This window comes from Gasterosteus aculeatus, chromosome 4, assembly GCF_964276395.1.
Source record: "Gasterosteus aculeatus chromosome 4, fGasAcu3.hap1.1, whole genome shotgun sequence".
Lineage (NCBI taxonomy): Eukaryota > Metazoa > Chordata > Actinopteri > Perciformes > Gasterosteidae > Gasterosteus > Gasterosteus aculeatus.
The window spans coordinates 28,409,371-28,431,402 of NC_135691.1; the positions used below are offsets into that span (position 1 = coordinate 28,409,371).

Below are 22,032 nucleotides of genomic sequence, written 5' to 3' on the forward strand. Positions count from 1 at the left end.
AGGGGACCTGGAGCTCAGACACGGCCTCCTATAAAGCTTGTGTGTGTTTGCTTGGTGTGTGTTTGTGACACAGGATCAGAATGGCTGCTTTTGACGGACATCTGATGAGCAGACCCAAGCAGAATCTGCTTTTAAACTTTACAGCAGCTACTTAACAAGCAGTTGTTTATAATGGATATTCTCTTGCTTGTAATGAAATAATGTAAGGTAACAAATTAGCAACTTTATAAAAAGTGGGCTGAAGTTGAGCTTCCTGCTACACTTCTTTTATGGGATTTGTGTGTTTGTGTTTAGATTAAAAAAAAGTATCCCAAAATGGATTATGTGTCCATGCAGCGCTAACACAAGGTCCTCTGACAGCAACCTGCACTGAGGACTTTGACATTGAGTAACTATGGTCAGGTGATAGAAGTCACGCACACACACACATGAATCACACATATTGTTCTAAGACACACACATCCAGGCGGACAGACAGTCTTTTGCTGATGATCTACGGTAGCCTAGCAGCAAAAATCGATCGGAGTCAGGGCCACCTCATACAGGGCGGCGATGTGTACATCTAATACACTTTATATCCGTAGTATCCTCCTCTCTTTGCATCCTTTTAAACCCATCCATCCGTTCCGTATCCCACATATTCATCCTAGATTTGTCCCATCCCATCCCATCTTTCTTTCCCAACACTTACCTGTTGTTTACGTCAGCTCCTCATAAATGATGTCTTTCATTTCCCCTCCTTCTTCTTCACCCCCGGTGGTCTCTGCCATCTGTTTCTTACTCTCATCCGTTGTCCGTTGTTAACCTCACACGACACATCTGTGCGTGTGTGTTTTTACAATAGCCGTGACAGTCTTGTGTGGGGAATCCACAGGATTGCTGCCGGGCATATCAGTGGAAAAAAAGACAAATGGTGTTCTTGGGGAGAAAAGGAGGCAAGGGGAGGTGATGTTGGGACACAGGGAGGCAGCAAATGAGAGGAAGTGGCCAGCAGCAAGAGCATCAAAGGGCGAGAAAATATCTCCTTTCAAAACAAGATGAGATTTAAGATTCCTCCCGAAAAAAGCAAAAAAATCTCATTTCTCTCTTGATAATCAGACTTTTCATCTTGAAAACAGAGAATGAAATGTATTTTTGGATTTGTTCCGTCAATGTCACGATGTGATTCACCCCTACGAAAGAAAATATCCCTCGGACGACTTCCACAGGCTGAAATGCGAGGGTAAAATGAGGTAGCAACAGCGACAGGGGAGGAGAAAATAACTCAAGTTGGAAAGGAAAAATTACAAGAGAAAGACATATCATACTCATCATGTGACCTTTTCCTCAAAAATGGAGAGGCAGACACAGTGAGTGAGAGAGGTGAAAGGCATTCGTGTATGCCGGGCTGCCAACAGTATGTCGGGGCCCAATATGGTTTGCGTTCGTAATCCGAACTGCCCACGCGGAGCCATATAATACAGCACACACACACTGCAGCAATTCACACATCCACACCCCCCCCCCCACACGCCCACACCCACTAAGGCATTGCTGTGGGTGCAGACACGCATGTGAAGTGAGGCTTCCTACACACACACACACACACAAACACACACACACACACACACGAGGGGTGCACGGAAACACATGCACGCGCGGCGCTACTCGGGCACGAAACATGGCACAGTTTACCTTGGCTCCAGACTCAGTGAAGGAATCACCCTGAAGTCTGTCCCTTCTGTCCAGAATCCTCAGCATCAAAATCCCATTCTGCTGTAAGAGCAACAAGGAAATCAGCGTGTAATGTTCCTTTGTGTCTCTTTGACTGGTCACACAGAGGACCAGGGCCCTATGCAAGAAAAAATTCTTTTTAAATACAAATTTTAAATGAAAGTTGCCATATGTTTTGGGCTCTACAACAGAAAAGTGTATTAAAATGTTCTTAAGAAGCTGCACTACCCATGCAGTTCCCATTTCACTATGCTTAAAGGATCCCGAGGGCCCAAGAAATAAACAAACACCACGAGCGCTGTCCGAGTGATATAACCCTTTTGCAAGTTCAACATCCAGGATCCAAAGAGGAAGAGAGAGAGGGGAGGAGGATAGAGAGGAAGAGTAATTATATGGTTCCGTTGAATGTTGCTCTGACATTTAGGTCAGGCCAGCGCTCTAAATGGCATGCAGACAGATTTACTGAGGGCCTTCAGAGAGGTTGACTGCTTGTCTTCTGACGGTCAGACACTCAGAGCCTCCCTGGCCGTCGGTGGTCCACTATCGTCTTTGTTTAACGGCAATTATGCTCAATTTACTTTTTGGTTTAATGGTAGTTTCTGCAGTTGGGTTCGTTTAAGGAGAAAGACTTCATACACTTAATATTTCATGAGCTGTAAACAGAGTGCAGTCCACCCTCAAGAGTGGTTATCTGTCCTTAAGTTTTCTTTAAGGCTTCCACCCCCAGTTGACCAGACACTGCATTAGCGTGAAGTCATCAGTCGGAATGCGGGTAAAGACCGGCCCTTCGATTGGGAAATGAATCGCTATGGAAACAGGTTACACTTCTCTCTCGGCCAGCTGGAGGACCTGGCAAGTGGAAAACCAACTTCTAGTTGTTTATAACGTTTGCGCTTTGTCTGCAGAGGCTTAACTGAGGAGCATTTGTACCTGAACATTTCTACCCACTCAGGATATTTGAGCAATGCTGTTAAACAATGGATGATGGCATTTCCATTAGTCCTCTGTCCATACACTAGCCTCGTATTTACAACATCAGTATTTAATAGACATTTTAGAAAAGCATTTTTATTGATAGATGTAATTCTGAGAAACAGGCACATTTTAACTGAAAGAATTCTTTGTGTTGTAGGTTGAGCGTTGAGCATTATGGGTTGTTTGCTGCCTACGTGTTGCTATGCTCATGAGTTTCTGCCCCGTCTATCTGCAATGAGGAAAATAAGTGTGAATTTTCTCCCGATGTTTAAAGCGATTAACATTTGTCGAGAGCTGATATTTTCCACCTCCTCTTGGATGGTATTTCACTTGCACAGGACAGCTTCACCACTACAAAGGTTGCATTTATACTTCATTGGACGTACTTTACTGGTTGGACATTGAGGAGACTTCAATGTTCCTCTTCTACTTTATTTTTTCTTACATTTTTTTTCCTTTGGCTTGGTGTATTATTTTTTTTTTTACTGTCAAATGAAAGAACGTACCCTTTGACCAATTTCTATAATGCCATCCAGAAGTAAACCACAATATTAACAGTTCAAGTCTTGCTGTCTATGTGAAAATGAAGTAACTTAAAGAGTGACTTTTCAAGCCATGAGGATTCTGAAGAACCCCTACAGCCTCTGCTTATTGCATGTAATGGACGGATGTTTGGGTGGCATGACTACATGTTTCCATGATGTTTGCTGTTGAGAAAAAAAAATGTAATTTGGGCTTCTTGCTTTGAAAATACCAAGCACAAAACAGCCCGTGGCTGCACTGCTTGTTTTCTCGTAGAGAACAAAGAACTGCTTGGCACCGCGGCTTTCTACGAGGTTCAGAGAAGGCTGCCGAAACAGAACATTTTCTCAGGTATGGCATGTCACCTTGCATTAGTTGACAGGGTTGCAGGACATCCGAGAAAAAAGAAACAGCTCATCGTGATTCACTCTAGATAGCCCATTTTTACAAGTCCCTCTTCATCCAGGACCTGTGATGTCATTAGGGATGAGAGTATTTTAGCCTGTTTAAGGTTTACCTCCATTTTTTTTTGCTTTCTTCTCATTCAAATTGGTGCTGGGTGCGAAAAGATTCACCATTGCACTCAAGTTTGGTGCCAAGCCGGGACATAAGCTCATGCATACAGTTACGAAGCATTTCTCATGAGAGAAATATCTGAACCTCCTCCTCCTCTCCTCGTCTTCCTCCTCATTCTTTTCTCACACCTCCTCATGGTGAAACAAACCCAGCCGACAGCCCTCAAGATGACAAACGGTACCGTCATCTCATGTGAAGTAAGCTCCGTGAAACATGTGAAAAGCATAGCCATGAAAGCACAACACCGTGGAATGTGTTTTCTCAAAGTGTAATATGTCTATACTGCAAAGACCTTTTTCAAAAATAAAATATGGCCATATTTTGATAAAAGTAACAGCCTAAAACACTAAAAACTACATGGGTTGCTAGTATGTGAAAACAACCACGTAAAGAAACATTGTGTCTAGGGAAAAAATAATTTGGCCTTATGACACCACTCCACTGCCTTCTTCTTCTCAGATGGATCTGCCTTCTTCTTCTCAGATGGATCTTACGGCATTGAATCAGTGAGGAACGGGAGGTGACGGTGTCCCACGCGCACACAGCTACCAAGTGACAGCAGCAGAAAGCCTGGCTGTCTCAGTAATGCGGGAGCCAGTGGACATCTGGGAATGTGGAGTTACTATGGAGTATAGAGATGGAGGCAGGGGGTAAAGAGAGGAGGGGGCATGGGGAGTTGTTGGCGATTGGAGGGAGGAAGCAGGCAAGTTTGAAGGTTTGAGGGATCGGCAGAGAGGCTGCGAAGGCCCAACGTGGAGATGGGTGAAGAAGAAGTGTCTCCATAGTCTGGGCGGGGGGGGGGTGTGGACGGTGCAGTCTGTCTAGTCTGCAGCCTGTCAGCCAGAGTGGCCCCGTGCCGCCCTCCTCCTCCTGCCTCATTCTGCGCTCTCATCCACTCGCCTCGCGTGTCCTCGTGCACCCTCCTGTCCCCGCCAGTGCACTTCACTGCACACGGATTTCGTCCACAGGGCTTTAAAAAAATAAATACATAATCTCATTGTCATGTGTTTGTCGCTTTCTTGTGTTTGACTATTCGTCATACAAAAAACAATACACCCAAGGTTACTATTATGGCTGTGTGTGATTCCTGTGTTATGACAGTTAGCCGTGATTTTTGTTTGAAAAGTGGAGCTACATTGCTACCTGCTGGAAGAGATGGAGCATTGCAGAAAAGTTTTCATGAAAAAATAAATAAATAACCTGTAATCCTTTGGCGTACACCTATACAAAGCAATAACCTCAGTATCTCAGTATCTTTTTATGCCATTTCTACTATTTTTTTATGCCGTTTCTATTGCAGGTAGCTTTAAGGCTAACATGTTTCCTTCCTTGCTTCCTTTCTTCCTAATGTTTTCTTTGTTATGGAATTAAATTCCCCATATTATCCCAAGACAACTGTTGGGACTAACTTTATTATCTCTCTCTCTTGAGGCATCAAAGAGATATCGGACCACAGGAAGCCTGTGTTGAATACTGATATTGGAATGCTCTCCTGAGAATATCTCTCACATGATGGCGCGACCCTTATTATAGTTTGCCTGCATACGCACGTATACAGAGACACATGCCAACACGATCCTGTGCGCACACGGTAATATGAGAATGAGGGGAGCATCAATGTATGATGATAGGCCCTCGGTATCACAAGGTACGGGTCCACAGTGTTCACAAACCGTGTCGTCCCCTGCCTCCTCAATGACCTCACACAAACGGGTAAAAGCTATTGCAAGAAAGTAGCAAATAAAAAAGCCTTGAGTTGTAGCTTTCATTTTCTTTTAAAAGTATCTTAAAAGAGTGAGTGAAGTGTGAGACAGATGTCCTTTCTTAAAAGAAATCAACAGCTTTCACAGAATGTTCAAGAAAAGGCAAATAAATAAGTCATTTTGAGCTTTTCTTCTTGGTATAGATTCATACATGCGCAGCCTTCTCCCTCTACCTGATTCTGTTCGTACCTGTTTGCATGTGATTTAGTCAATAAGTAGCCTCGCACCCCAGGCTGACCCCAGCTGGTTGACATTCCTTCCTGTTTTCTTTACCTTCTTCCTGTCATTGCTACTTTTTTTTGTCTCCTCTCACGCTGCAGACGCTGGGCCCGGCGTGCACTGCATTCTCCAAGCAGTGCCCTGCAAAGAGCAGCGCGGCCTTCACCGGTGCCAACGCTGGCTCTTGGCCAGCTCGCTAAAAGGTGCCAGCGTGGGATTGGTGCCAGCTTACAAAAGGTCAACATACCCCAGGCGGGATCAAGTAACTTCTGCTGAGGCGCAGTGTCACTCAGAACGCCAATTTACCGCACACGGTGTCACATGGGGAGACTTATCTGCAGGCGTTTGATAAGCAGATAATATGTAGAGTGACACAACAGCACTGAAGCACCTGTGTAAATATAGTACCAGAATGAGAGTTGAGATGAAGTGTGAGGACATTATTAGCTGTGAAGTGCGCGAGAATCTAAAATCCATGTAGCTGAAATTAGCCCAAAACATATTTCGGTTATGTTTTGATTATTTGTTTTCTTGTTGTAGGGTTGTCCGTGGCTACCATTTGGAATGTAGCCATCATCGTGCAGATACTTTGTCAGCGGGGTTTTGCCATCAGTGTATTCAGGTTGGACGCATATGTACATACGGAGTTACACGCACAACTGACAGACACATCAAAACACCCACGGACACATATGGATGCATATGATATAGGAAGGTCAGTTTCGATTATTCTAACAGAGGGATACTAATAACAAAAATTACTTCACAATGAACCGGCGCTGTATGTAACAGTGTGGATGTATATATAAAAAATTGAATTGTCATAAAAAGTGCATATCAAACAGTTCATATCAGTATCATAGTTGAAAGGCCCTGTGTCCCTTAAAACATATTTGGATAATAACTCTATTAATTACAATTATTTTACATTTCCATAAATCCTCAATACAGCGAATTAATTCACTTCTTCCTATTTACACTTGTTGCACTTGCTTGTGGTTATTCTATGTTGCAATACGGACATCATGCTGTCATATAACAGTTCCCATGAAGTGTTATCCAAAGGCCATGCATCTATTTGGAAAGGCATCTGGTAAAAGCAGTGGATGTAAGCCTGAAATTGATCCTATTGTGTTGTTAAGCCCGTTATATAGTGCATTTAGTAAGTCACATGAGCAGGGATGTAATGGACTATGTTAATTTCACTTACACCAGCTCCTGTCAGCAGGCACTGAAATGGAAACGATAAACGGCTCCTTAGAGACGCAGGCGGCGATGGGGGCCTGGTTTTCACCTTAAGGACAGCCTGCTGAAGCTCAAAGAGTAGATTTATCTGATACTCAACGTGTATTTCTACTGAAGCTTAAATGAATCAAAGATCACACATCTGACCTTTTTCTTAATGCTACCGAAGTTCCTTGAAACGAAGAACTGCGAAGTTCCTCCAGTCTGTGATGTGTCACGTCTCAAAGTCAGTGTCTCACTGACCTACTTTATTAGTGATACTGAAGGAGCCTGTGGTCGACAATACTCAGTATGTGAACGACTGCCAACTGGGATCATAGCCTTCTCCAAACACACCACCAGGCAACACATGCTGACCCGAGCATTCATCTGCGTCATGAAGAATTTTATTCCTTGTTTCCAATCTGCAGTGAAGGATTTAGGATTAAGGTTACAGTTTGAATATGGTAATAATGACCTTTGAGCAGAACTATTGAGTTATTTAAAAAAAATGGGTGAATGGAAGAAATCTATAGTTGTGAAAAATGAATGGTATGCAGTATAAATACGAAGTATTGAAGTAAAATGAGTACGCAAGTTTTTTTTAAAAGTTGAAAAAAAGAAAAGGAAATGTTTTTTTTTTCATTTAATGAAGAAAAGCACGGAAAGATAAACATCAAATATCTGATGCCCAACTATTGCAGACACCCTTTGTGTATAATAATCAAACACATACTTACTTATTTCCATTTGGTGCATTGTAAAGTGATATTGTGCCCATAAAACACTGCAAATATACACACATATTATACACACAATTGTGAAAACAAATCAGCATGAAGTACACATTCAACAGAAAGTACATCTATTCATTAATTATTATTATTAAATTAATAATCAAGCTTTAAAAAGAAAAGTTTCCTTGTTGATTGGTTGGGACCACCATCATGGTCACAAGTAATATTCAAAGGGACAAGATGTACATGATAGTAAAAATAATTTCTACTACATCAAATTGTGTTTTTCTAAATCATGTTTTGGATGAACTGGCAATAATCTGTAGACTTGCAACAAGTAACAATCGGTCACGAGCAGGAATTGCTTGGTTTAGTTAAAAAATGCTGGGAACCACTGCACCCAAAGAAACACCCAAACCGAAAAACACACAACCAAACACACATCTAATGCTGTGGGGTATAATTTTGTTTGATTGCATCCATTTCTGTAGCTTCCAATCATTTTCACAATGGCACACCGGCCCGAATAAATAGAATGCATGATGGTGAGTGATGCACTGATGTTGGAAAATTCTACCCGCAGCGGCTTTTTCCGACAGCGCTCCCTCCCTGTAGACTCTCTGCCTATGCCACAATCCCTCTGCTTTTCATCACTCGATGTCGCTTCCACTCATAAAACCACCAGCACGATGAAACCACGTAGAGCGCGAAGAACGCTTGGAAATCGGACAGGAAAACGATGAGGGAGAACCCAGCAACTAAGAGGATGCAGATTAGAAGTCTGGTGACTTGACCGAGGGCGTATAACACGCTCCTCCACGGAACGCCATGGGTCTCTTTTAGCATGTCGGAGGCGGAGCTCAGGTGTTTGTGAGATGCGCGGGGCGATGGATTAAAATCCTCCACGTGGGCGGCCGACAAGTCCTCTATTGGTCGGCCTGTTTCAGTCAATGACGGGCTGCTCCCAACAGCTGAAACGGGGCCGAAATCTCCACAGAGATTAGCTCTTGAATTCAAATCTGTCTGAGGTGCTGAGAGGAAGCGAGTTTGTTCCGCCGTTGTGGTGAGTGACGAACGTGTCTCGTCGGGCGGGTATGCATTTCCCTTAGTGGCTAGAGTCGGCTCTAGGCCTTGACTTACATTTTGATCCGCGGGCAGATGCGTTAAGGAAAGGGCACCTGACTCAAATGCATCGTTGAAGTCTTTCTCAAATGGATGACGGCAATCTTGTGCAATATCAGGTATATCTGCCAGCTCCCCCCTCATCCCATCAACAATATCTGTGTCTCTATTAGCGGCCCGTTCTTTCCGACAGAACGCCTCCCCCCAAATCCTCCTGACCAAATCGTCTCCAAATCTTTCGATGAACACCTCCTCCCATCCAGACTCTCTCGCCTCAAGTGCCGCGGCGCTTTCTGCTGTAATAGGGTCTTTTGTTCCCGCTGACAATTTTTTATATTCAACACGTGAAGAGCTCTCAACTTCTGCTGACATCTCATGTCCTTTCAATTCAGCCGCTGCATTCTCCGTCTCCCCCCGAGCAATCTCCGCATTTCCCATCAACTCCCCCGGTACTTCTATTTTCAGCTTTCCAATACTCGCGCTATCATCCCCGTCTCTCCGACTCAAATCTTCTTTTCTTCTTTTTAATGTCTCAGGTCGGTGTTCAGGCTCCGTCGAAGTGTCTTTCTTTGCAACATTCGTCTCCGAATTTGCTTCTTCTGGGGTCGTTTCACGGCCTCCATCCTGGTTGGGACCCTTCGTATCGTCCCGTGAATGAGTCCATCTCACCTCCACTGGCTTTTGGCTGCATTTATCTGTTAGAGAATGTCTGAATGTATCATGGTCACCTTGAAAGACCTTTTTAATTTCCTTTGATTCCACCGCGTGTCTCCACGGTGGCGCTCGGTTTATTCCCAGTTGCTTTGCAATTATTCCCTCGTAACTTAAATATTTTCCTTCCTCAGTCTGATTTGAGACTAAAGCCTGTTCATCTGTTTCAGATTCCAGTGCATTTCCCTGCATTTGTGTCACTGTTGGGTGCTCTGTTGTCTGTTTATTATGTACTCCCAAAATTATTGACGTATTTCCCGTCTTCCATGATGAATTACGTTGATGTTCCTCATTTAACCCCTGAATAATTCCCTCTTCTACACCAGTTAGTGTCTTTATTTCATTGATTGCTGTACAAGAGCAAGCTTCCACCTCTGTCTTTTTGGATACTTCGACGTCTTTGTTACTTGATGCAACATCTTGCCTCTCTGATTCCTCCAATATGAATTCCCCAGCCATAACTTGGCTTTGGCCGACGTACGTTTGGCTGGAATTAGATTCATCTGCATTTGTCTTTGCAACTCTTATTTCCTTTTTTCCCCTCTCCTTTGCCTGTAACGGATCTTCCCTGTTTTGATTCAGCCTGAATTCCTCTTGTTGCTTTTCCTCTGCACACCTCTGGGAGCTTTTGCACTCCGCTGTCTTCCGTGGCCTAAATATCTCCTCATCTGCAGCTCCTCTGTTTTCCACACTCCTCTCCTCCATTCCTTGTCTGGATGCAGAAAAGACAAACCTCTCCCCGTCCCCTGTCCCCCTTCGGATTGTCCCCCTAAATGCCAGGGTGTCATCCATCGCATTGTGCGCGGCACCTCTAACCTCCCCGTCCCTGCACGGAGAAAAACCCTCATCCGGCCGCGCTCCCCGCCAGATCTTATCGGCCGCGGTGGCATTCTCAGACTCTGGCGTTGCCGTCATGTCTGTTGCCCCCGACTCCCCCGAGCTTGTTACAAAGTCAGCCGCGCGCGGTGCCGAGGGCCCATCTCTTCCTATTCCTTCTGCCCTTGCTTCTCTTTCTCGCTCCCTCATCGCACGCTCGTGACACTCAGCTGAACTGTCAGCGCGGCCCTCGGACACAGGCGTCGCCGCCTGGACGCAGAATTCCCGGGGAGTGTCTGTTACGCTGCTTGTCTGTGACCTTTGGGATGCATCTTGTGTGTCATCCCTCGGGGTGCCGACACAAGCCTCCGCCGGACGGTGGTCTTCGCTGTTCACGCCGGCATCGGCCGTTGCTATTTGGCGAGTATCTGACAGCGGCTGACATGAATCTGAGGTGTGTGCGTGCGAGGTGGCGGGCGCATCTGTGCCCACCGGACATTCATGCTCGTGACTGCTCGCTGCACATCGGGCATTGGGCCCTTTTTCATTTGAGGGAGACACTAACGCTGCGGTCTGCAGCCATTCCGACTCTGGAACACCCGACTGGTCCGCACAGCTCAGCCCGTTAACAAACGCCTGCCATACATTGCACACAGAGCTTTTTTTATCGAAGGTATCATCTGCACCGTTGCGAAAGATCCCCGTCGCGTCACTGACGGGATGTGTGTCCGCCATTTTTTCCGGCGGCGCTTTTGCCGAGTTCATTTTAGCTCCTCCAGTCCGGATGTCATCCCTGTCAGCAGCCCCCAACTTACGGGCTTTGTCACTGTTCCAGTCCAGAGTGAGCAGAGGAATCTGGTGGTAGGTGAGCACCTGTGGACTCTCTGCAGGGTGTTTCCTTTGCTGTTTGTGAAAGAAGCCTGAGGAGTGGCCCCACAGAGTTGACAAAGGCTGAGAAACCTTCTGGCCATTGGCTGAGTCGTGGGAATGAGCCTTTGCTACATGCTGCCCCCTTTGGGAGAGGTAGCCCTGCACACGTGCCATTCGCTCTGCTCTGTTTCTGCTTTTTATGCTTTCCACCTGTCAAAAAGACCAAAGGTCAAGCAAAGGGTTAATGGCCAATGGCCCATTCAGTACTGTGATGGTGCAATGTATTGCAACGCTGCTGTAACCTCAGCACAGAAGTCTATTTTTGTTTAGATCATCACCTTTAGTGCACCTTTACTAGCAGGTTGCATTAATTATTAATAGTTCAGACATGCTCTCAAGTGTCAGGTTAGCTGACCTTTCATATCCTTTTGGGGGCCCTGCACTGTGCCTCGGCTATTGTATCGGTGCAGGAACAACACACACACTTTCCCCTCTTTTCTATTTGCAGTTTATATCTGCAGCGGGAGACACGCTGACTGGCACGGATTGTGAGTCGTGTTGCTGAAAACAGTGTTTACTTCCGGGTGATGTCGGCGTTTCATTTTTTACACAGGCTTGGAGAGAAGATGATAAATGAACCTCACCAAAGGTGTGTGCTCTTCCCAGTAAAGTAACGACTGTACATCCGAGCTGCTCTGCCCGTTAGCCTCCTCTGCTGTAAGTGTGCCGTCTGCAAATGAAAAAGGGCAAGGGTCAAAATGTGTTTGCACACATGCACACTCACTCAATTCCTGTACGTGCATGCATGCACACACATAGTAGTTACAGTGAGGAACAGCGCCTCACACTATTCCCCTCCGTGCCTTAATTAGACGACAAAAATCTATTGACGTAGTTTTTATAGGTCGCCTTATTTTTTTTACTATCTAACCAGTTAAGCCATAAAACATAATATGCTGGGCGGATTTTTTAAGAGGCCGTTGTTCCCCTTTAAGTATACACACCTGCAACAGCTGTTGATCTGATACTGCTCTTCCTGGTCTTTTCCTCTGCACATCCCCTCCTATGATTGAGAATGAAGCATAGCATCACAGAAGCCAACAGGTATTATTTTACAACTATTAAATACCATTCTTTTTACATTCTGTTGTACCTGTTCAACCAGGGACTGGAATAAAACGTGTATATATTTTATTCATGATTGCATTTGAATAACTAAACTAAAGTAAAACAAAAATGAGATCCTCAAAACCCCTCATTCATCTATTTGTACTACACATTATACGATCCTATGAAACATAGTAAAAGATCTAAACTATACACTCTAAATAGCTGTGATCCCTATTTCCTCGCACAGAGCATCTCTTTGTACCAGCAGCTTTTGAATATGAGACAATTTAAATATGAACAGTGTATCATGAGTTTGTCTGCTGTATCGTCACATTTCCAGACCTTCTAAATTTAGGCAAGTCAGCCAGAATAAGCATAGATACATAATAAGGAACGACGTTTCTGAAAGCAGAAACAAAAGCATGTTGTGAAATGGAGTCAAGAAAGACAAAGACGTCATGGAAACCTGGACAAAGAGGTCACCTTAAATGGGCAGTATGTGTTCTCCAGTGTGAACACCCATTACAGAGGACTTACATAAGGGCTTACTGTAACTTCCTCCAAGTGAGCAGCACAGTTCAAACACTCGCACTGTGCCAAATTTCCTATCATGGCAAATGAGCAAGTTGGGACCCTTTTTGGACACGATAATAACTTCTACACGAAGGGCGCATTGATGGATCCCAATAAAGCCCTATTCATTTAAACCGCGTCTACATCGCGCCGTCTTTTGTCACAGGCATGATGTGTTTAAGATCGAGTTGGCTTCCCTCACCTGTTGGCTTTGAGACAGCTCCTCTTGCTGTTGCAGCCGATGCTCTCCTCCTGGACCTGAACCTCATGCTCCTTCACGTGTCCCTTCTGGTGGCAGAACAGCACATAGTTCATCTCCTTGCAATTAGCCCAAAAGGTGCCCACTGAAGTCTCATAGCGCAGACATATCTCCACTCTGGTCCCCTCCCTTTCAAAAGGAGGCACCAGAGTGTGCTGGAAGGTAAACCTGTCGGTTTTCCAATCACTAGATCCAGGCACGTACTCCGCTGACAGGTCAAAGAAGCTTGTCCAGCGGTCCAGGGACATCCGGGCATAAACGGATTTGGTGTAGCAGAGGTTGACCACCCTGACGGTGCCGCGGAGCGTGGTGGTTCCCGGCAGGAGCTCGATGCTTTCGAGCTCAACCATCTGCTCTCGCAGCCTCTGTTCTAGCTCCTCTGGGGACGAGGGGACCGTGAAGAGACAGGACACGTAGAACTCCTCCGGGTGATGGGTGGCCTCGTTTTTGGTGTGCCGGTTGACTTCTGACTCCGCCACTTCGGGATTGTCGAACTCCTTGACCGATACCAGGTTTAGGCCGAACGCATCTGCGAAGGACACCTTCCTCCGAATGACCGGTGGGGGCTCCGGTTCGGAGTCCTCGTCCGTTTCCTCGTCTGTGGCGGAACCCATCGGGGACGAAGCTTCCTTTCCTCCCTCTTCCTGCTCCCCATTTCCTTGGCTTTCCACCTCCATAGCCTCCCCTTCCTCTTCCAAGGGTGGGATGTGCAGAACATCCATAATGTGCGAGGTGGGGTGGGGGGGGGGTCTGCCCGTACTGCCGTCCGTCTGGCTCGGAGGGAGGCACAGACCAGAGTGCCCCTGACCTGGCAGCAGTGGCACTGCAGGAGGGGGAGCAAGGAGAGGACGTGACTTGACGGGTGGAGTTTGGTTACAGCTGGACATTTGGAGCGTGAGCCAGGCCTATTAATAGGACACATCTAACTCGACCGTGGCAGGCCAGTTATCCTCTCAGTTATCATCGTACGACGTGTTTGGTAGTTACTCAAATAAATAAAGGGAAACGCAGCTTTTATAAAGCACTTTCAAGAACATGTTTGAAACACATGAGCGGGGTGTCTGTATTTTGTGAAAATATTCTGTGCCCCAAAATAACGATTTGTTTTTCAACAGTGTGGGTTAATTAAGAACACGATAAAGATAAGGCTGAAATGGAAGTTTTAGTATGAGTACAATGGTATACAAGGTCTCCGGGTCGTAAATCATTTTATCACTGTGAGATTTACTGTAATATGTGCATGTAAACACGTAGCTGGACATCTTTATACCAGAAGGTGGTGTTGCTCCTGGCAGGATTTGCATAATAGGAAACTAGACAGACAGTTGGTTCTCCAGACTAAAACATGTCACCATTGATCACATTCATATTATAGTTATTCTAACTTTGCACTGATATTGATTCCTAAATGAATTGTTGTGACCTCTAGCGCCATCATCAGGTCAAAATGTCCATTTGTTCAGAATTTTGTATCATGAAGAATGATTGGCATGCTAAGATATTAAACTAGGTGAAAATCAGAAAGGCACATTAGCATTTAGCTCAAAATACTGACACAATCAGGGTGGTGTGATTGTTCACATAGGCTATAATCAGTTACACACAGCAAATATCTGTAACAATGTGCTACCTTTATATAAGAAACTATTCAGTTAATGATTGTACACAGACAGGTATGAGTAACACTGTTTCAGGGGATTTCTATGATTTTATACACCTGGATCCTACAGTAAGTTGACCTGCACCCAAATGAGCTAAATCTGACCTCTGACCTCCACCTGTAGACAGAAAAGAAGAATAAAATGTTGTGTTATCATCGATGATGTCTCAGATAATTATTGCTGCTGATTCTGTGATTGAATACCTGCTGATCCTCTTGTATCATTGTGTATCATTGCAGCCTTCATTGTTCAGGTCTATTGCATCCTGCAAGAGAAGACTGGGGATTGTCCTGTTCTTTGTAGCGAGTAGAATTTGTGTGTGTGTAGATATACTGGATACCCGCATATCCAGTATATCTTGTAAATAGACTTTAGGGCTCGTTATACGATCCTTTCCAGGTAGGTGAGCCACTCTTTCTCCTCAAAGGACCCTTTGTTCCATGTTTTCTTAAAGACAAGGGTTCTATTGTTAGTTTTAATTGCACCTTTTGTCTTTAAATAGTATAAAAGAATTCTCATTTGCAACTTTGGTAAAGGCAGATGTATACAAACTAGTGTTATAAATGCTATAGCTATACAACTCTCTAAATAACTGCGAACATATTTAGGTATACATTCGTAATACTGTTACATTCATTCATTTAAAAAGTACTTAGCTGCTACCAATCAGACAACACTAGATTTAAAAAAAAATTCAATTCAAGGGTTCACAACTAGAAAGGAAGCTGACAAATGAGGGAATAACCTGCTGTGAAGACAGTAACACAGTAATCAAAAGCTGGATCAATTCCTCTTTTCAACTATCCAAGCAAATGTGTTTGCTCCAATTATTTTGTCAGCCCTTTGAATTTATTAACAAAAGATAAGTTTCATGTCTAATGTAGATCAGTAAATGGCACTGTGTGATCAGATTACAAAAGAAATCTAATATGGCAAATACCAGATTGATTAAATTTGTACTTTCCATCCCTTCGTTTGTTTTCCTCGGACACTTTTAATAACAATCAGAAGTGACCACTAGGTGGCAGCAAACCACCACATTTACGCCAAGTTTGTTTCCCCTTCGCATCCTCACCACTTCCTAGAAGCTGTTTCCTCCTACTTGTTATTTGAGGATTTTTCAATTAGCATTACGATATATGACACAAACAAAACACGAAAAAACAATAAATCAAATGATTGCATGCTAGAAACACTATACGGCTACCCCGTTTTTTTACTCGAACAACACATGAATCATCATTTACTCTTCATTTTCTTTTTTTAAGCCAGGCCAGTCTTTGGACATTATGGATTTCATGGATAGTAACGGCATATTTATATCAATAACAATCACTAATGAGGACAACTATTTTATGATTTTAGTCAATATAACTATCGGGGCGAAAACACATTCAGACGAAAGAAAAATAAATGTGGACCAATTATATTTACCACAATAAATCAGTATAAAAGTCGTTATAATCAACATGAAATATAATTTTGAATATTGATAATAGAGAGAATAAGACGGGCGTTTGTAACATGTTTAAAACGTGTCCCCCCCCCCCTTCCACCTTTCTTTCTTTCAGTTGATAATATTCTGGACAATCATTTCTTGACCGTGAACGTCTCAGCGGTTTAAAAAAAGAAGAAAGAAGACAGCAATGCCCTTTAACCGCTGTTAAATGTATGATCTACTAATACATGAATAAATAGGCTGAATTACTTTGTGAAGGTATGACAGTGGAGCGGATAAGGAAAAAAGTGCATCTCCATCTTTATAATAATGTCTTGATTTAGCCGTGATTTTATTGGACATCTATAGGGGTTAGTTGAAATGTATGTATACGTGTTTTACATTATAAATCGCAATTGTGTATGACGATCGTTATATTTAATAAGATATCACCGTTATTGATCCCCCATCATTTTACTGAATGCATACACGCGTCAATAATGTATTCATGTTTCACTGCAAACCGAATACTGTCAAATTCATTAGAAAATAAAGGCTAATTTAAAACCTGTGAACAAAAATGACAGACGTGATGCTGAGGTTTCAATCGTGCATTGAAGGATGGTGAAGATAAAGTCTGTTCAGTTTCCGGCTTTACACAATCAAAATTCTTAATTTTGCATCGATGTTATTGATATTGATTCATTCTTTTGAGTTGATTGACCAGTTTTATTAATTTAGGTATTTACAGTTTTGTAATGCCTAGAGAGTGAAATAATCCCAGTTTGGTCGCTTTAAATAAAAAGTAGTTCAATTCTTACGTTACATCAATGCTCTGTATTGTCTCTTTATGCTGTTCACGCAATTGGATGTTGTTGCAACAAAACCACTCGGTGCAAAGCTTCTTATGAACCACTTAAATTCCCGGATGCGGTGCCGGGCGCACGCAGCCTGTCTGTGGGTCGGTGGGAACCGTCCCGTTACCGGAAGGTCGCCGGTTCGCTACCCGACAGCAACGAACGGCCACCGCGCGGAGGCTCCCCGACCCAGAGCGACCGGCCCGCGGGAGAAAACACTTCTGAAAACGTTGGAAAAACGGGTAAACAAACTTTTTTATAAATTTTTTTGGGGGGATTACTTTTTGTTTACGAAGCAGGTGGCTCTGACGTCACACGGGGTCGCAGTACTCCCAAAAATAACAACACACACCTCCGCGCACAAGCGAGTGCCTTCCCCTGGGAGTGTGTGTGAGTCTGTGTGTGTGTGTGCGTGCGTGTGCGTGTAGTGGGTGGGTTCTAGTCTTAAATATACTTGCTTGCTGGGATACTGCTTGATGTGTGTTCGTAACGCAAGAAAAAAAACGAAAAAAAGAAAACAAGCCGCGTCTTCTTCGCATTGCGCGTCATTCAAACAGGACTCGGTGTACCGCTTTTCCCTCTGTTGCATTAGTAATAACAGCGGCGTTGACGGGAGACAGCAGGAGAGAGAGAGAGGGAGAGGGAGAGAGAGAGAGAGAGAGAGAGAAAGTGTGCGTCTCTCCGACCGCGGTGCCCAGCGGAGGAATACCCGTGCTTTTTTATTTACTCTGCAGCTTGTTGTTGGTTTTCATCCGCGTTATGGTGAACTTGGACGGTCACGTGTGAAAGACATCGCTGCGAACACCGGAGACGGACGGCGACTTCTCTCACCTGGCGTGTCTTTTTTCCCTTTCGGCGAGGGACAAATTCACCCCCCTCCTCCACTCCCTCTTACTCCTTCACAAAAAAAGAAAGAGGCTACCTGCCATTTTTTTCTCGTGTTGGTAAGTTTCTTTTCCCTGTCCCGGCAGCATGTCCTTTCTCTGCGCGCGCTCCCTCTTGACTTTCGTGTAATTAGGAAGTGGACCACAAGTTTGTTGTTCCCACGCGTTGTTGTCTCGCGCTCGGCAAACTGTGATTGTTTTTTTTTTTTTAGGTGTGCACTTTGTTATTTTCCACCCCCCTCCCGGGGCATATTGTGGGGTTCGGACCCTGGTTTAGGGTTCTGACACCCGCGGCGTCGCGTGCTCCGAGCGCCGCGCGCTGACTCGCGATAAACAAAAAGAAACTCCCGAGTTATTTGTCGCCCATGTGCGCCTCGGTTCGAGCCTTTTCCCTTACAGATAGCTCGCATTCCGCAGCTATTTGTATTCATCACCAAGTGATGAGTGACGTCTCCAACTAATTGAACACAAGGAGAGAAAAAAAAGTCCGTGCAGAAATGTGGTGAATTGGGTCTTATTTGGTTATTAGTAAGTGTTCTATTTTTTAATTTCGTCTCTCCACCACGAAGGAGGTATAATGTCAAATTGTATCTACATTAATTTCACTGAAAGCCATTTCAATATCTGTTTCTGTTTATTGGTTATTATAATTGTAGTATTTACTAAAACCAAGTAAACAGTGGATTAATTATGTGCAGTGCAGATGGTCATTTCCACATCAAATGCAGAATGCATATTTCATCTTTTCTTATTCATTTGTCAAGTTCTAATGCCGCTTTGAAATTCCTTTAGTGTAGCCATGGTATTTTCATCTCTGACACACAAAGGTGGTGTAGAGTTTAACATATTAATTTCTTATCATTCCTTATAATTTTTAAAAATAGCACTGTCACAGTTTGTTGAGATGAAACCTACATGCACAAAATGAATGCATACGGCATACGCTGCAGTTGTTTCTAATTATCAATGCTTTACCTACATCATCAATACCTCTGAACATCAGCGGCCAAGACCTTACCGTGCTTGTATGCTCCACTTTAATACTCCATTTTTGTCCGGATACAAACAGCGATGCTTGTTGAATATACCAGAATTCATGATGCTTGATCTCAAATTCTAACTCACCAACCAAATCAGTGAAAGCTCAGAAAGCGCTTCTGCTATTTCACAAACTGTGTCTCGCCACCGCTCTCCCGCACCGTGGCCCCGAAAAGTCTATAGATGTACCTTCTTTTTTAGGGGGGGGTAAAGAAAGGCTAACGAGGGGCACTGATGGCTGCCGAACTCTCTGGGCCTCTCATATGATCAGCTCTCACCCCTGGTTTAGTTGGAGCGAACCCCTCCTTGCTCCAGCCGCAGGGTGCACAGGTGTTCCCTCCTCAGTTATGCAGGTGTGCCCCCCTCCCTCCCCCCTCTCTCCCCCCACCTTCCTCTTGCCCTCCTCCCCCCTCTCCCCTTCACTCAGCAGGTCTCACTCCTCTTCAAAGGGCCGAGCGGGCAATAAATGCCCCTCGTGAAATATGTCGTAGACACAATCGGCCCCTTTGTTGAAGAGCTCCCTGCAATCGTTTCTTAGCAGGTTTAAAACTCGTGCATCCCTCTCTTGTGTCCCCGCTGTCCGGGCAGCGGGTGTAAAGTCACTTGCATTTTGGTGAAAACCGGATGCACTTTTACCCCCCCCCCCTCCCATCCGAGGCTGTGGGAGAGATGGGGGAGAGACTTTCCATTAGTCTCCCTCCAACACTGACCGTTGTTGGGAGGAGTGCACTTATTACCCCCCGACTCTCCCCACTCTGCGTCCGTCTTTTGATTGCTGCATTCATCATCGGCCAGTCGTGCTCTACATTATGGTAATAGGAAAATGAATGTCCTCCACAGGATTAATGTGTATTCCCTGTCATACGTTTCAATCATTTATCAATATTAAGATTCAGCTTTCAGCTCAGTGAACACCGGTCTGGGCATGATTTTATCTTTTTAGATGTGGAAATCGTCGCTTCCACCTTTGCTGATGACGAATATGCTTTGCGATTTCATTTCATTCAAAAGAAAAAGAACGAAAACGTGCCGTGTGAATGCAGAGACCGCTCTAGCTGACAGCCCTGATGACTACATGCAAAATGGCGACTGCAGAGTTACGCTCAGAGTCCGCGGGAAGCCGGATTTTCTGCACAGATGAAATTCATTCTGGTTTTTTGAGTCCGAGCACTTCTTAGGCAATGAAACACATGCTCACTTCATGGATTAGCTTTCGAAATTGCACCATCCCCCGACACCTCTGTAATGAAACAGACCGCTCTTGCGGCCCTTGAGGTGTTGCTGCATTTTTTTGGGGAGGTGGAAGGGGGGGGGGGGGCGGGTTAAAAAAGACACGGGAGTGGTGCACCAGTTTCCCTTTCTTAAACATGTCACTGAGCCCATCCACGCCAGCCACGCGGTGAGTTCTTCAGACTGAGCTAACTTGGCCCTGTTACTAAGCTTCAAGGCAATTAAATGGCAAATGTTCAGGTTTTTATCCCAGTTAACTTCATAGAAATGTTTCCATGACAACCTCCATGCAAGTTAAAGCAACCAGAAGTGATCAAGTCCTTTTTTTCTTCTTTTTCCTCCTTCCCTCCTCCCCCCTCTCCCCCCCCCACCCTCCCTCCCCGTAAGAATGGAATTTGTGTTGACAGTTCTGGCCTTTTAATGGCACTTTTGTGCCGGGCAAAAGTATTTGTTTATCAGGATCATATACTGCGAGCTGTCAGCTTCGGAGAGATTGACCTCTTCAGATAAAAGAGTGCATTACATGCTTAAGAGGCCGCCCTGTCCCCCCCCTCCCTAATTATCCTCATCACAGTAATGATGTTTCGTGTGCCACAGTCACTAAGAGTCTTGAGACGGCTCAGACTTTTTTAGTTCCGCTCTCTGGGTCACTTCTTAAGCCCGACTCTGAGGGAGAAACGTTGTGACTCCTTGGCTGCAGAGAGCCGTGCAGCGCGGGGTCAGGGGATGGGGATTAGAAAAATTAGATGGCAGGCTGCTCACACGGGGGTGAGCGAAGGAGCTATCTGAGGAAAGAGTCAGCTGGTGACTTACTTCCTCCACGATTCCACACGCGATTAGGAGCCGAGGTGAAACAAATGTCCGCCGCGTAGAATTCGCTCGAGCTCCTCCTCTGTGTTCCCTCGGCCAAGTCTATAAAGACCATTGCGCTTACGTGTTTACTCAGGCCGGAACAATCAAGCGTCAAAACATCTCGCAGAGATTGTTTTGCAAATATCCCACCTTACGTCACGGCGCTTCCCTCGGAGGATCGTAAAGCCTCGAGGAGTGTAGCTCTTGGCCGGTGTGTGCGTGACCCCGCGCGGCGCGGCGGATCGTGAAACGCAACGCGACATGCATGTTAAGTTCTAAAACAAACTTTCGGCCTGCCTGCACGGTATTCCTTCAAAGCAGCGGCGGATAATTTATGCCTTTTCATAAGGTCCAGAGTTGGCCTCTTGGCACCGCCGTCTCGACGGTGACCTGGTAGTTTAAAAGTCTCCCGTTGAGCTGAGACCCCGGGCTGCCATTGGCTGGGCCTGCAACACTCACTGACTGGTCGGTGTGTTTATCCAATACACTTTTTACTCATTTGAATCACAGTACACCAACAGCAGCAACTGTTTCCTGGTGTGAAAACAATGTGTCCGTGCTGGTGTCTCGCCCTGAATTAAAGAGGAGAGGGTCACTCGTGGTAAAAGGCAAGGTCGCCGTCGCTGCGACCGCATTCAGCCATCGGCCTGTCACTCGTATAAACAGTCACACGTCATGAGAGGCAGCCCCCGTGGGCCAAGAGTAAGTCAAGCATCGTTGAAAAAGGGCCTTCTGAGACATCTTTTGGTCGTGGCAACAGCGTTTTGAAAAAGGGAAACCTTTTGGATTAATCCCGACCTGATTAATGCCTGAAAAGCAGGTGGGCACTGGTAACAAAAATAAAATAAAAAGATCGGTTGTGTCCCCCGACTGCGACGCAGA

The 22,032-nt window shown here is 44.9% G+C and overlaps 2 protein-coding genes across 12 annotated transcripts in view; one reads left to right on the plus strand and one right to left on the minus strand.

Annotated features, from left to right (window-relative positions):
* Positions 1 to 7,383: 7,383 nt before the first annotated feature.
* Positions 7,384 to 14,849, minus strand: ppp1r3aa (protein phosphatase 1, regulatory subunit 3Aa). The gene is made up of 4 exons (XM_040173977.2): positions 13,134 to 14,849; positions 12,253 to 12,311; positions 11,893 to 11,978; positions 7,384 to 11,458 (listed from the first exon to the last, which is right to left on the minus strand). Exons 1-4 carry the CDS (start codon positions 14,075 to 14,077, stop codon positions 8,354 to 8,356), a joined length of 4,194 nt encoding a protein of 1,397 aa, XP_040029911.2. The 5' UTR covers positions 14,078 to 14,849; the 3' UTR covers positions 7,384 to 8,353.
* Positions 14,850 to 17,536: 2,687 nt separating this feature from the next.
* foxp2 (forkhead box P2) overlaps positions 17,537 to 22,032 on the plus strand; it is a 98,558-nt gene continuing 94,062 nt past the window's right edge. For 4 of the 11 annotated variants that reach the window (XM_078101787.1, XM_078101782.1, XM_078101789.1 and 1 more), the window contains exon 1: positions 17,587 to 18,090. The gene's annotated coding sequence lies outside the window, so the exon portion shown is untranslated. Of the gene's footprint in view, positions 18,091 to 22,032 lie in introns of all 11 variants that reach the window. The other 7 variants (XM_078101788.1, XM_078101794.1, XM_078101792.1 and 4 more) reach the window with 4 other exon arrangements.

What these genes read in the sequence shown, in the direction of transcription:
- ppp1r3aa (XM_040173977.2), bottom strand. Translation starts at nt 14,077, where the DNA reads ATGTCCAGCTGTAACCAAACTCCACCCGTCAAGTCACGTCCTCTCCTT. An exon ending in CAGATCAACAGCTGTTGCAG is followed by an intron (nt 11,979 to 12,252) that starts GTGTGTATACTT and finishes TTTCATTTGCAG; the next exon opens with ACGGCACACTTACAGCAGAG. An exon ending in GGGAAGAGCACACACCTTTG is followed by an intron (nt 11,459 to 11,892) that starts GTGAGGTTCATT and finishes TCTTTTTGACAG; the next exon opens with GTGGAAAGCATAAAAAGCAG.